At 35.9% G+C, this 13875-nt stretch overlaps 1 protein-coding gene across 10 annotated transcripts in view; it reads right to left on the bottom strand.

Annotated features, from left to right (window-relative positions):
• Positions 1 to 13875, bottom strand: part of ptbp3 (polypyrimidine tract binding protein 3) — a 76983-nt gene that overhangs the window by 23954 nt on the left and 39154 nt on the right. For 3 of the 10 annotated variants that reach the window (XM_066711031.1, XM_066711028.1, XM_066711027.1), the window contains 2 exons: positions 12670 to 12715; positions 11354 to 11429 (listed from right to left, as the gene is read on the bottom strand). The exons of 4 other annotated variants lie outside the window; for them this stretch is intronic. In XM_066711031.1, the coding sequence (XP_066567128.1) occupies positions 11354 to 11378 (25 nt within the window). In that variant the 5' untranslated portion in view covers positions 11379 to 11429; positions 12670 to 12715. The remainder of the gene's footprint in view (positions 1 to 11353; positions 11430 to 12669; positions 12716 to 13875) is intronic. 3 more of the 10 variants (XM_066711030.1, XM_066711029.1, XM_066711032.1) reach the window with 1 other exon arrangement.

Genomic DNA, 13875 nt, shown 5'->3' on the forward strand with positions numbered 1-13875 from the left:
TGCATTAGAGATTAAAAAGACGGAGAAGGTAAAGATCATTTACACATGACAGTGACCTACAACACAGGATAAATGGAAATATGCCAAATGGAAATATGCTTAGTGTGAAAAAGCTAATAAGCCCTAAACAAATTAAATATTTTGACAGTCTTCAAGCAAAGTGATCTGTAATATCTGAGCTATATACCTTGATTCAGAGAGTAGGAAGTGAAAAGGAGTTGAAAAAAGGATTCACTACTAATGACATGCAACCCATCTAAAAATAAAATCTAGGAAAGAGCAGCTAAATGAATCAGACATTAACAAATCACAGCTTTATAAAATAAATGTGGTGCTTTAAAGTGATTTTTTAAACATGTTTAAACACCATGAATTTCCTGGTAGCCACCATGTATGACTCAAAGCAACTGATAAATGCAGGCATGTAAATAATAAACTAAACGTATATGTGTACAAAGATTAAAAAAAGGCAGCATCTCTCCCTGTACTGTCCAACCAAACTTTATTTTTTTCCTTTGGGAGTCAAGCCCTGACTGCTGCTAGTGTTGGGTTGTGAAAGTGAACTTCCTGTTGCTTGGTTGCACAAATTACAGGAAGAGACGTGATGCCCACCTTCCTCACAGCTCTTGTTAGCTTCTTCTTGAGGATGAGACACACTTTACTCACTCCTTAACAGGCCAATGTTTCAAAATGCACTGTACGCCATACAGCACAAGCAGCAAAATAATAAGAATACACTCTTGTTATTTATTTACACACACATAAAGAGTCCAACATAGAATTAATAGTTATGTTATGTTTTAAAGATGCATTGTCATACTATAGACTGTAAAATGTTGCCAAATTTGTGATTAATTTATTCAACCCATGGAATCTGTTGAATGATTATGTAGCGCCCCCTGCTGGCTGCTCTTGCTGCCTTTGATCAGATCAATTACCTTAAAAAAGTGATCAATAAAAATGACATTAATATATTATCAAGCTTAATCACAAGAAACATTATTCATGGTTTTCATGAAACTCCTGTACCAGATTTACAGCACAGTATTTTATTCATTTATTATTTGTATCAACTTTCTAAATGGCTATTAAATAAAAATTACACGTTTATGTACACATTCAATTCAGTCAAGATTTGAAAGCAGTTTTAAAAATACTACATTCTTTCTATATAAATGCACTTAAGGAAAGATAATACAGTATCATAAAGATTATAACCAAATATGTTCTGCATCATATATTATGTACGGTTGTTAAATTAAATGTGTTTGTAAAAAGTAAACCTTGATACTAATTTAGTTTATATCAACAAAAAAGGCAGAAGAGCATATAGATTGTTGTTTTTGTTATTCCAGAAGCTAGATTAACCTTGTTTGTTGACAAAGCTGTTAATTTGAATCAGCTTGCAAGTACCAATGATACATATATTTGTTCCGACCATGTCAGTCTGCTGAAATACATCTATAACTCTTAAAGCTTTGAACTATGAAAGGAATGGTTCTAATTGGCCAACTGTCTGAGTGACCAATGTTCCCCTCAGTTTCCATAGTAACAAACACATGGCTGCTAAGGAGCGTCTGACTCTCAGCAGTAAGAAGGTAATTAATCTCATTGTGCAATTAACAAATCTTGCTGCAAATCTAATGAGATTAAAGATACAATTAGGAGCTTTAAAAGAACAAAATACAACCACACACGCAAAAACAGAACAACATAACTTGAAAACTGGGATTCAGAACAAGCGTTTAGTGTGAAGCAGCTTTCTCTCTCTTTTCTTTCTTAGTTGTACAAGCACAGATCTTGTTCACCAAGTAAAAAACACATATCACAAGGAAACGGGCAGGATCAGAACAAGAAGGTCGCTTTGAAAATGAGCAGGCCCAGCAGCATGTGCACGAGAACACAGAATTCAAGTTTGGGATTTAGATTTAAATTGAAATGGCAGGAGCCAAAAACAGGTTGGTTGTAGTGAAGTCCAGTAAATCACAATGACAGACTGTTTCTATATTATCTGAGGGACACAGTTTTCAGACACTCGCAGGATTCTGTTCCTAGTTAAAGACTTCAATAAAGGATTAACTGAAAATAATTCCTCCTTAGTGAAAATCACGTGTGGAATAAGGAAATCTGATGAGCTCTGTGGCAGGTCCGTCTCGAGTTGTACATTAACATCTCAGTGTAGATTATGAAATGTATTAGCAGATCACAAACATTTGAAAAACTGCATAAAACCAGCTATAGTACTGTACATCACCCATTGTAGACCGGAGACCTTCAAGAAAATGTCCTATACGTCTTAACCTATAGCATCTGTATTATAAGGATTGTTAAGATCACTTCACTTTTCAATGACCACTAGTGACAAATTCAGTTTAGATGCAAACCTGATTTACCAGAAATATATTACTTTTTTGTTTTTTTTCCTCCTCTATCAGAATAATCTGAGTCTAAAATGCTATTTTTGCAGAAAACATTAGCATTACAAAGGATCTATTCAGAAACAACCGTGCTGAATTCTGTCAAACATCCATTAAGTGACAAGCAACAAGAAAGAGATGAGGTAAGTGCGGAGTGCAGGACTTATGAAATACTCTAAGTAGTGTAGAGCAAGCCATTAACTATCAAACAGAACCCATCAACTTTTGGGTTCATTTTGGGTTGATCATAAATTAAATGCACAAAGGTGGAAATCCCTGAAGTGTGGTTATCTGTTAATTAACTGATTTTTATCTGTAATGAGTTGCAGAACAGTAAAGTATATTAACCTCATATGTACAGCCATGCCATATTAAAATAATATGTGTTATGGAAGTGGGGAATTATACCATATTTGGTGGGGCATTTTAAATGTGCAGAGCCTCTGTAGGTATATTAACAATTTCATGCAATTCAAAGATTCTTAAAAAATGAATCCTGCATTCTATTACTGTAGTGTTGAGCTTTTAAAAGATGGGAATAGAAGCTTCACCTGAACCAAGAAATGAGTTTTACAGCACAACAATGTCCCTCAAGCACATGCTACATATCAGTTGTAAGGAGGTTCTAATGGATAAAAACATAAAATGTGAAGGAGGCACAGGTTTATACATACAGTTCATTAATGAACACTCATGTACGGTAGCCCTTAAATCGCACAGCTTTAAGTGAATAAATTAAACAATTCCTGCTCTTTTTGTACCCAACTACAATATTGAGGATAATAACGCTACATTAAATACATTCAATTTGTGTGAAAATTACTGTCAATCAGATAACAGAACATCACACACATTGTTTTTGTTTGTTTTTTATTTTAAATAAAGTTTGTATACTTTGTTGCCCACTAATAAAATCAAATATGGAAAAATACTGAACATTTTTTATACATATATATATATATATATATATACATATATATACATATATATACATATATATATATACATATATATATATTATATATATATATATATATATTATATATATATATATATACACTTATATATATACACTTATATATATACACATATATATATATATATAAATAAACATATATATACACACATATATATATATACATATATATATATATACACATATATATATATACACACATATATATATATATATATATATGAAGGTGTAGTCACAACTTTTTCTAATTAATCATAACAATTCTATTTTTGCTCCCCAAATAAATGTTGTATGGAAATGTAAGGTTTTACCTTCAAGATTTTCACACTGTGTGCATGAGGTACTCAGTGATGCAAGTTTTCTCAGCCACCTCACAATCCTTGTCATGTGCAACAAACCACCTAAGCAATCTTTTAGATCTACTGTCAAAAATGTGATTCCTCACGTTTAAATGTCTCCTCAGGCCAAAACTCTCTTCTGCTCTTCTACAGCATCCTCTCTCTTATTACCCAGCCTATTAATAACAAGTGAATAGTGTCTCGATACCATGTTTCACTCCAAATCTGCACAAGTCAGACAGATGAAGCCTTATTACAGTAATGAACGTGGGCCGTAAACTTCCCTTATGCTGTAACCACAGAGGGAATAATGGAAAGAAAGAGCATGCAATTAAAGCAACACCAGCCACTGCTGTGTTTAGGTTTAATAATCTATTACCTATACAAATTATACATTATTTTACATAATTCAGATTTATTCTACTATTCCTTTTTGGGCTGCCCCGTTCTATCAAAATCAAACCTGGTTTCATGTAGTTGCCTTCTATGTTTACAATAAATATGCTGCTTTAAGCTAACAAATAAAAATGTTCACTAACTTACTGTATTTCCAGCTTTGCTCCACAACATAGGGAAAGACCATAGAATCCACCACATTACAAAACAGTCACAGGATGTCTCAAGACAAAGATGGTTTTGAAAACCACCTAAGCACTGGTATATGAAAAGTTAAATGGTACATGCATTTTAAAAGACAGTACTCAAAGCTGTCGGCTTGACATCAGTTATTTAACTTTGAAAAGAGGAAATCTAGACAAATGAGCTACTATATGGAGTTATACACTACAGTTGGCTTATAAACCTCTTTTGAACAGAAAGAGCCCTACAGACTCAGACTACTCTGACCTAATTTCCCATGGCAAGAACAATCACTCCAGAGACAAAACAAGACGGCAGCTTATCATTACCGAACATGACGATCCCATGTTCTTTACAAACAAAACTGACCATTAAAACAGCAATTCCCAAATTATTCAGTTGCTATTGCTGTATTAACTGAGCTTGATAAAAGTTTATTTAAAGGGTTCTAAACCTTAACTACTAATCTCAATCTACTCTGCTGTCAGCTACACCCTAAACACACGAAAACTTATAATTTCCCTATTAGGTACATACCAGGACTCAACAGCGAAGTACTTACATTCTTTTAACAAATAGTGAATTCATCTTTCATTTGAAATGCTTATAAAAGACGATTATAACAGCCAAAACTGTGTGCCAGATTAGAAATGTGGAGTATAATATTCAGCCTATACAAGTGTAAAGCTTTGAAAGAACTTGTCGTTCAACTTGGAGACAGTTTTAATGCTGTCTTAGTTCACTGATGGGTAAATATGGAGAGATATACTAGTCTTTCCATAAAGCGGAGAATAAATCACATGCCAGATTCTCTTTAAATTACAGCACACACATTTTCAAGCAAAACTAAAACATCAAGCTATTTCTTAGGCCAATGCTATACTAATTAGTCCAATCCTACAAATGAATACAGATTTTGTAAGATTGTGCAAAAGGAATACACTAATCATTTAAAAACCTATTCTAAATGATCAAGTACATTGGATTTACAAATAAATGCAACCAAACAGATGACAAATATGTACAAACTGACATTACTCTTAAAACATAATCAGGCCTATATACAGTGAGAGAAAATCACAGCAACTTCTTTTGATCAAAGTTATTGCATCACCCAAATGTGTAGGCCTACATTTCAGGTAGTGTGGAAGGCACAAATTATACCCAGATGAGGAGAATACATTTTACAATGGCATCCATGTTCTTTTTTAGGGTGTGCATCTTCCAGTAAAATTTGGGCCAATATTTTGTGTACATATTTCAGTATGCTATTTATAAATATAAATGAAAACTTTTGCTCTATGAATTCTCCATTTGTAAAAATTATAATTTACCAGAGAAACATGGACATTAATGAAAAATGCAAAATTATCATACCATTAAAGTACGAAACTATTTTATACTGTGGAATGTAAACTAAAAATGACAGATTATTAAATATAATTACAGTGAGGGAAAAAAGTATTTGATCCCCTGCTGATTTTGTACGTTTGCCCACTGACAAAGAAATGATCAGTCTATAATTTTAATGGTAGGTGTATTTTAACAGTGAGAGACAGAATAACAACAAAAAAATCCAGACAAACGCATTTCAAAAAAGTTATACATTGATTTGCATGTTAATGAGGGAAATAAGTATTTGATCCCCTATCAATCAGCAAGATTTCTGGCTCCCAGGTGTCTTTTATACAGGTAACGAGCTGAGATTAGGAGCACTCTCTTAAAGGGAGTGCTCCTAATCTCAGCTCGTTACCTGTATAAAAGACACCTGTCCACAGAAGCAATCAATCAATCTGATTCCAAACTCTCCACCATGGCCAAGACCAAAGAGCTGTCCAAGGATGTCAGGGACAAGATTGTAGACCTACACAAGGCTGGAATGGGCTACAAGACCATCGCCAAGCAGCTTGGTGAGAAGGTGACAACAGTTGATGCGATTATTCGCAAATGGAAGAAACACAAAATAACTGTCAGTCTCCCTCGGTCTGGGGCTCCATGCAAGATCTCACCTCGTGGAGTTTCAATGATCATGAGAACGGTGAGGAATCAGTCCAGAACTACACGGGAGGATCTTGTTAATGATCTCAAGGCAGCTGGGACCATAGTCACCAAGAAAACAATTGGTAACACACTACGCCGTGAAGGACTGAAATCCTGCAGCGCCCGCAAGGTCCCCCTGCTCAAGAAAGCACATGTACAGGCCCGTCTGAAGTTTGCCAATGAACATCTGGATGATTCAGAGGAGAACTGGGTGAAAGTGTTGTGGTCAGATGAGACCAAAATCGAGCTCTTTGGCATCAACTCAACTCGCCGTGTTTGGAGGAGGAGGAATGACCCCAAGAACACCATCCCCACCGTCAAACATGGAGGTGGAAACATTATGCTTTGGGGGTGTTTTTCTGCTAAGGGGACAGGACAACAGCACCGCATCAAAGGGACGATGAACGGGGCCATGTACCATCAAATCTTGGGGGAGAACCTCCTTCCCTCAGCCAGGGCATTGAAAATGGGTCGTGGATGGGTATTCCAGCATGACAATGACCCAAAACACACAGCCAAGGCAACAAATGAGTGGCTCAAGAAGAAGCACATTAAGGTCCTGGAGTGGCCAAGCCAGTCTCCAGACCTTAATCCCATAGAAAATCTGTGGAGGGAGCTGAAGGTTCGAGTTGCCAAACATCAGCCTCGAAACCTTAATGACTTGGAGAGGATCTGCAAAGAGGAGTGGGACAAAATCCCTCCTGAGATGTGTGCAAACCTGGTGGCCAACTACAAGAAACGTCTGACCTCTGTGATTGCCAACAAGGGTTTTGCCACCAAGTACTAAGTCGAAGGGGTCAAATACTTATTTCCCTCATTAACATGCAAATCAATTTATAACTTTTTTGAAATGCGTTTTTCTGGATTTTTTTGTTGTTATTCTGTCTCTCACTGTTAAAATACACCTACCATTAAAATTATAGACTGATCATTTCTTTGTCAGTGTGCAAATGTACAAAATCAGCAGGGGATCAAATACTTTTTTCCCTCACTGTATATAATAGGCATTGCCTCAATATATGTATCTATTTTACTTATTCAGACTGTATTTGTAGATTTATTTTAAAATTATTTTAAAATACCCTGAGCTAAAACCACTGTCACCACGGTTTATTAAAATCCCAAAGCAGAAAAATAACCATTCATCTTCTAAATGCAAAGCCTGAAGAAAGCAATAAAATGTACCCACTGCCTTGCTACCACTAACAAAAGGAAACAGGAATGACTGATCTCCAGATGTAAATACTTTCAAGCAGATACATTATTCAGAAAATCAATAAATAAAGGTGAATGTGGTATTTTTGTTATATATTTGCACAGTTCCTTACACAGCAAGAAGTACAGAAGAAGTGATCATATTAATGTGGTTAATTATTATCTGGGTCATCTTACAATACCCTTTCCTCAAAATGCTGCAGTATTCACTTTGAAATCCAACAACTTTTAATGATCTAAAAAAAAAAAAAAAAAAACATAGGCTAAAGGCCAAGATTACATTGCATTTTCAACCCATCCCACTCATTCAACATTTAAAATGTGTACAATTATGGCACATGTTGGTTTGCCAAAGTTTCTTATATATATATATATACACTTGCTTTGGAAGATCCCCTCAGCACTCTAAATACTGATAAATCAAGCCTCAAGTAAACAAAGTAGTAGACATGACCTAAAAATAATAAAGAAGCATTTTGACATCGCCCTTTTAATTGCAATGGAATGTAACTGCATTCATTAGGTTGTGACTGTGCTTGGAGATAACAGTATGTTTCCTATCACAATGCACATTTCATAATTCAAATGACCCTCTTGATGACTAGATTGCAGAATGTGTGATAACATGAAATGCTGGATTGACTACATTTTGAAGGAAGATTTTCAACTTAAAAGATGAGCATTGTTTCACAAGCCTATCAAGTAAGCAGTCTGTCTAGTAAATTAATCCAAGCAAGGGAGAATTAACGTCATTTTCACCATGTCCGTTTTCCGGAAGAAAAAGCACTTTTCTATTAAATCAAATTTTGTCATTTGTATAATTAGTAGATTTTATATAATATTACAACCAAAGAAATGTATCGCATTTTACAAAGACAATGAATGGGGTACAATTCCCAGTTGATTGCATAATGCACATATTGGGTTTCTTATCCATTAAAACAGAAGAAAAGGCCACAGATGTATTTTTTTTTATATATAAAAATGTTTGTTTGCTTTTAATACTGAGACTAAATTTACTAATACTAAATTCAATGCTTGGTGGCAGCATTTATTTGGAAAGAGGATTCTTTGTTCTGGCTCATCCAAACCCTGCCATCAGGCACTGGCTTTTTCATATAACATCTGCAGTTGGTTCAATTTTTGTTATTAAGTTTGAGCCCTATTTGTTATGCTGTACAAAAACTACTGAAGCTGATTAAACAAACACACAAACAAAAAATAAAATGGATCACTGTTAGCCTTTAGAAAATAGCAACCTTACCACAATAACTTCCACAAGACTGCGCTCCATGATCTAGTTGTCTGATGATGCATCGTCTGACCAGTCAGCTAATCCATAATGACTTTCACAGTTTTCTATGGGAATTAATGTCTAGGCAACACAAACTCTAACAATTTCACCCCAATGGGCATAAAAGAAAGTTAAAAAAAAATCTTTCTTTGAGAAGTCTTTCTTTCCTCACAGTGGTTTTCAAGCATCTCATCTCAAGAACACATGTCCTTGGCAGGGTTGTTCTGGGACACTTGTTTTCTCTCCTAAACAGCTAATGCCTCAGTGACATTCCCTGTTAAAACACAACAGCAAGCTTGTCCTTTACTGATGCTGGCAGTGTTGCATAAGTTGACAATCTTGGTCTCCTGAACCAACCACCAGTGCACAGAGAAGTTTTTGTTTTCTAAGCATTATTTTGATTTATTTTTAAAATGAGTTTCAAACATGGAAAAATAATAATTTATGGCATGATTATCGGAGACAGTCTAAACAGGTGATAGCAGCAATAGAAGCGATTACAATGAGGTGATAGACGGCATTAATAAAGCATGAAAACATGCCAAGGGACTATGGAACAGCAAAGGTAATTTAACTGGCATCTGAGTCTTTTAAAATTTACCAGGGAGACTATTTGCAGTTTTCCTTCATACTAAAACCCCGTTTGACTGACTGTGTGTGAAAGGACATCGCATGGTTAGACACTGTTGGAGCAAACTGGCAAAGTATCCGTAAATTATAAGTTACAGAACATTACCCAACTGTCTTGCGTGGTGGGGACTAAACAAAAACTGATAGCTATAATACATCTCTCTGAACCACTATATAATCTCCATTTAAGTGTAACCTTTCAAACACTGTTCAGATGCTAAGGCTGTTTAGTGAAAAGATCTTGTGTAAAATATCAATTAAAACACTACTGCTTTTCAGATGCATTTCAAGGCTTCTTTTTGTAAACCCTTATTTGTAATTTGTTTTCAGGCACTGTTGGATGTGCAAAGTCAATTCATTTTCAAATTCAAACATGAACAGAACTGTGAGCGATGAACTTTCTTTCTTGAGTACCATACAGGCCAGATTTGTGGAGTGTTTGGGATATTGTCCCATGCACACCTTGTCCACTCTTGGCCATTAAAGCCTGTAGCTCTTGCAAAGTTGCCATTGGCCTCTTGGTGGCCTCCCTGATCAGTCTCCTTCTTGCTTGGTCATCCAGTTAAGAGGCACCCTAATCTAGGCAGGGTCTTGGTGGTGCCATACACCTTCTACTTCTTAATCATTGTCTTGGCCATGCTCCAGGGAATTCATCCCCTGATCTGTCTCTTTCAACAACTTTGTCCAAGAGTTATTTTGAAAGCTCCTTGGTGCTCATGGTTGAGTCTGTGCTTTGAAATCCACTACAGCAGAGGGAACCTACAGGAACTGCTGAATTTATCCTGAAATCATGTGAATCACTTGGAAGTTCTGGGATAGAATGTGTATATAATTCCACGCTATAAAGGCAACAAGTTGCAGGTGGTATAGAGTTTCTATTAGCACTGTATGTATAAATCACATAATTGCCCTTATGCCTTACAGTAATGCACTATTGCTATCATTATCACTATCATTTTAATTTTTCAATTTTTCAAGTATGATTGCTGAGATAAAAAAAATCAGATAAAAAAGTAGATACTAATGATAAGCAGCTACGTAGCTGCCTATGTAAACTGGTTGCTACATAGACAGTAGGCTATAAAAAGGCTATACAACTGTTGCTGTTGAAAGATTTCAACCATAGTACAAAAATAAAAAATAAAAGCAGAATGTTAATTTTCAAACCCACATTCAAATTGGACAAAATGGGACGGGCAAGAGGTTCCTTATGTAACTTCCTGCAGCAGAAGGAATGACAAAACAAGAGCACAGGCTCCAAACCAGTTTGGTTGCCTTCTCCTGTCACAATCAGCTGCAATAAAAATGTTTTGCCAGCAGGGAATATTTACACAATCAACTGCAATTTTTTTAGAGAATTAAAAACCACAATCTGAAGAGACTGGTAACGACTAAGATGCTCCTGTCAACAAAGTCAATGAATTGCATGAAGTTATAAATTAGCAGAAAGTTCAAATCATGTCCACATACTTTATGTACTGCTCAGGAAATCATCTGACTTGAATATAAGGTGTGTTCTTTACACAATATAGTTTGTAGAAAACAAGGAATCTCTTGAAAAGCAAGGGTGCATACATTTTTCAATTACAATGTAAAGTATTGCTGTTGAAAAAGAATCATTGTCATGGTGAAAAACACAATGCACAGCAGAGATATTCAGCGATGTTAGTTTCCATTTGTTCTCAAAGTTAAATTTTGCTTTGGTGACATTAAGAGCTTCTCCCAGGGAATTCTACTCTCATCGTTTTTTGGTTTTTTTTGTCTTTGAGAAAAGTATACAATCGCAATACTGAAATATAAATTTGGGAAAAAATTGTCCATATCCAAATTCTGAAGTGGCAACTGGCAGAAGAACGTACAGTACCTGTAGATGGAGTAGAATTGCTCATGGTAGAAGGGCCGTTAGTGAAACCAGAAGAAAGAAGCTCGTCAGATCCCCGCTGAAAGACAAAACACGGGAGAAAAAAAACAAAAACAAAACAAAAAAAAACTGTCAATAGCTGCACTCTGCTTCAGCGCGAGTGTCTATTACCAGGAAGAACAAAGCCCAATATGTGATCAATTGATCACATGGACACTAGGAGGTTCTTCTGCCTTATCACAAGGCCTGTGAAAGTCTTTCCAGTTTACTGTCAACCAATACAAGAGCACATTTATCAGAAATAGGAAAAAAGGGAAATGTCTGAATTCATCTTCAGTGTTCATGAAACACAAGACTTTATGCACCTGAATTTCTTAATGGTTATCAGATGCTGACAATGTGATCAATTAACAATTGAGTCGTTGCCAAACAATGGCAAGAAAAAAGTTGTCATGTTCTGTCCCTTTTAAATGTAAAGCTAAATTGAGGCTGGTCAGGATGCATGTTCAAGCTGGTAAGCAAACATTTTTATTATTGATCTGAGAATAGCTGTGTTTTTTTCTGGTACTGCTGAGCAATTCTTGCATCTGTTCTTCTGAATTCAGGTTAATATGAAGCATTTGTCAAATGAAATTGTGAAGGTAGCATTTAATACATTTTTTTGCACCTCTAGAATTGGCAATCAAACTAACAGTTTGCCCAGTAAATGCACAAACTACCCCTCAAACCAAAAAGATAACTGGTTCAATCCATAACATATTTGAAAAGAGCCTTCAGGTTTTTTGCCTAGTTTGTACACCAGGCAGTCTCCAAGGGAATAAATCTGAACTATGGGAGAGGGGTGGGAGGAAATAGTTCCATTTGTACTTAATTTCCTGCACAAAATCCATGCACCAGAGGGAATATCTTAATAATTGATTTCCTCCAAAGATCGGTTATCCTTTCAATGGCCAAAAAATGCTGATTGTACAATTTTAAATGAGGGGAAGAATGAAGAATTGCTGCCATGTTTTTCTCTCCTTTGCTATGGAAACTCCAATTCCCCAATTGATAATCAGACAACTCAAGTCACCATTATGGCTACATGCTTCTTCAGAAGCGATGAGTTAAAGTAAGCACCCCCTAAACATGCTGTCTACACTATCCTCATTTTTTGTTTTACTGCAAACCCAGAATGATCCACAGACCAGCTATTACACCAACTGAAGGATTGGATACAGCTGGAACTACTTCCAACTTGAACCTGCAAGCCCCAACAAAGACACAAGGATTCACTAGTGTGCAGCAAATGAAGGATTGCCCAACCAACGTCTACCTACCCAGCTCTGGCAGGCATAACCGGATTCTGACGTGTGTCTGTTATTCCTGGAACAACATTACAGAGATGGTTCAGGTTAGGATTAGGGTTAGGGTTATATTGTTCCAGGAACAACAGCGACACAGAAAAACCACACTTGAACAGTACTAGTGGGCATCACTTTGAGGAACTACAGCTAACAACAACAGTGTCCAGAGTGTCATGCATTCTGAACGTACTGATGCCCCACTTTTATTTCCCAACAAACAACAAGGCAACTGGCTAGTCAGGCGTGATCTTAGCAGGAACTATAATTCTGGTCATGCACTCCCGACTGCCACTTTTTTTGGCACTGCTATTTTTGAAATCACAAGGTATCCTCCAGCTATATTAAAACTCAATTTACTCATTGGCAATATGTTTTTATGTCCTCTGAGAGGTCTATCACAATAACAGGAAAAAGGCCGTTATTATATTGAAATCCTTGGCTAAGGACACAGCTCTTGAGAAAGCAAGCAAAGCATCACTAACTCAGAATTGACCACTGGACACCATATGCCAACGACTACCATCAGCTAAAATATGAAACTGCACTTGCTGCTTCTGCCATGATCTGGATGATATGGTAAAATAAATATTAGCAAACGTTTAACTAGCCGACATCCTACAGTCGTGTCTCTGATTAGAGCGGTGTTACAATAGTCTATAATGTTTTGCATAATTAAATCTTTATTTTTATCTTTATTACACAATGCGATGCTAAAATATTCCTCTGTAAACTTAGTCTTTTAGGAGGCGCTCAGAAATGCTGAAACTTTTTCTTAGTTAGATGCACTTTCCTACTATCAAAACCTATTTCTCATCTTAGAAATAAAACATAATTTGTGCAATTTCAATATTTATGCAACAGGACCAATCTGCCAGTGTATTAACTGCCATCTTAATATTATGTAATAATGGACTCAATATTTCCTAGACCTTTAACCTGTACCTACTGTTACAATTATTATTACAGAGAACTAAACATTGATATATTCCTTAAGATGTGAAAAGCTAAAAACCATCTGATAATTTGCAGTGACCCAGATACACATAAGGGCCGATTCTTGACTGCACCATTAATTTTAAAAAGAACCAAAAAATATAAAAAAATCGATTGGTTCTGCGTGGCAGATGATTTAAAAGTACAAACCTTTAAGGTTGACCTTTTCAAAACTGAGCAAAAAAG

Source organism: Amia ocellicauda, chromosome 8, assembly GCF_036373705.1.
Source record: "Amia ocellicauda isolate fAmiCal2 chromosome 8, fAmiCal2.hap1, whole genome shotgun sequence".
NCBI classification, from domain to species: Eukaryota; Metazoa; Chordata; class Actinopteri; order Amiiformes; family Amiidae; genus Amia; species Amia ocellicauda.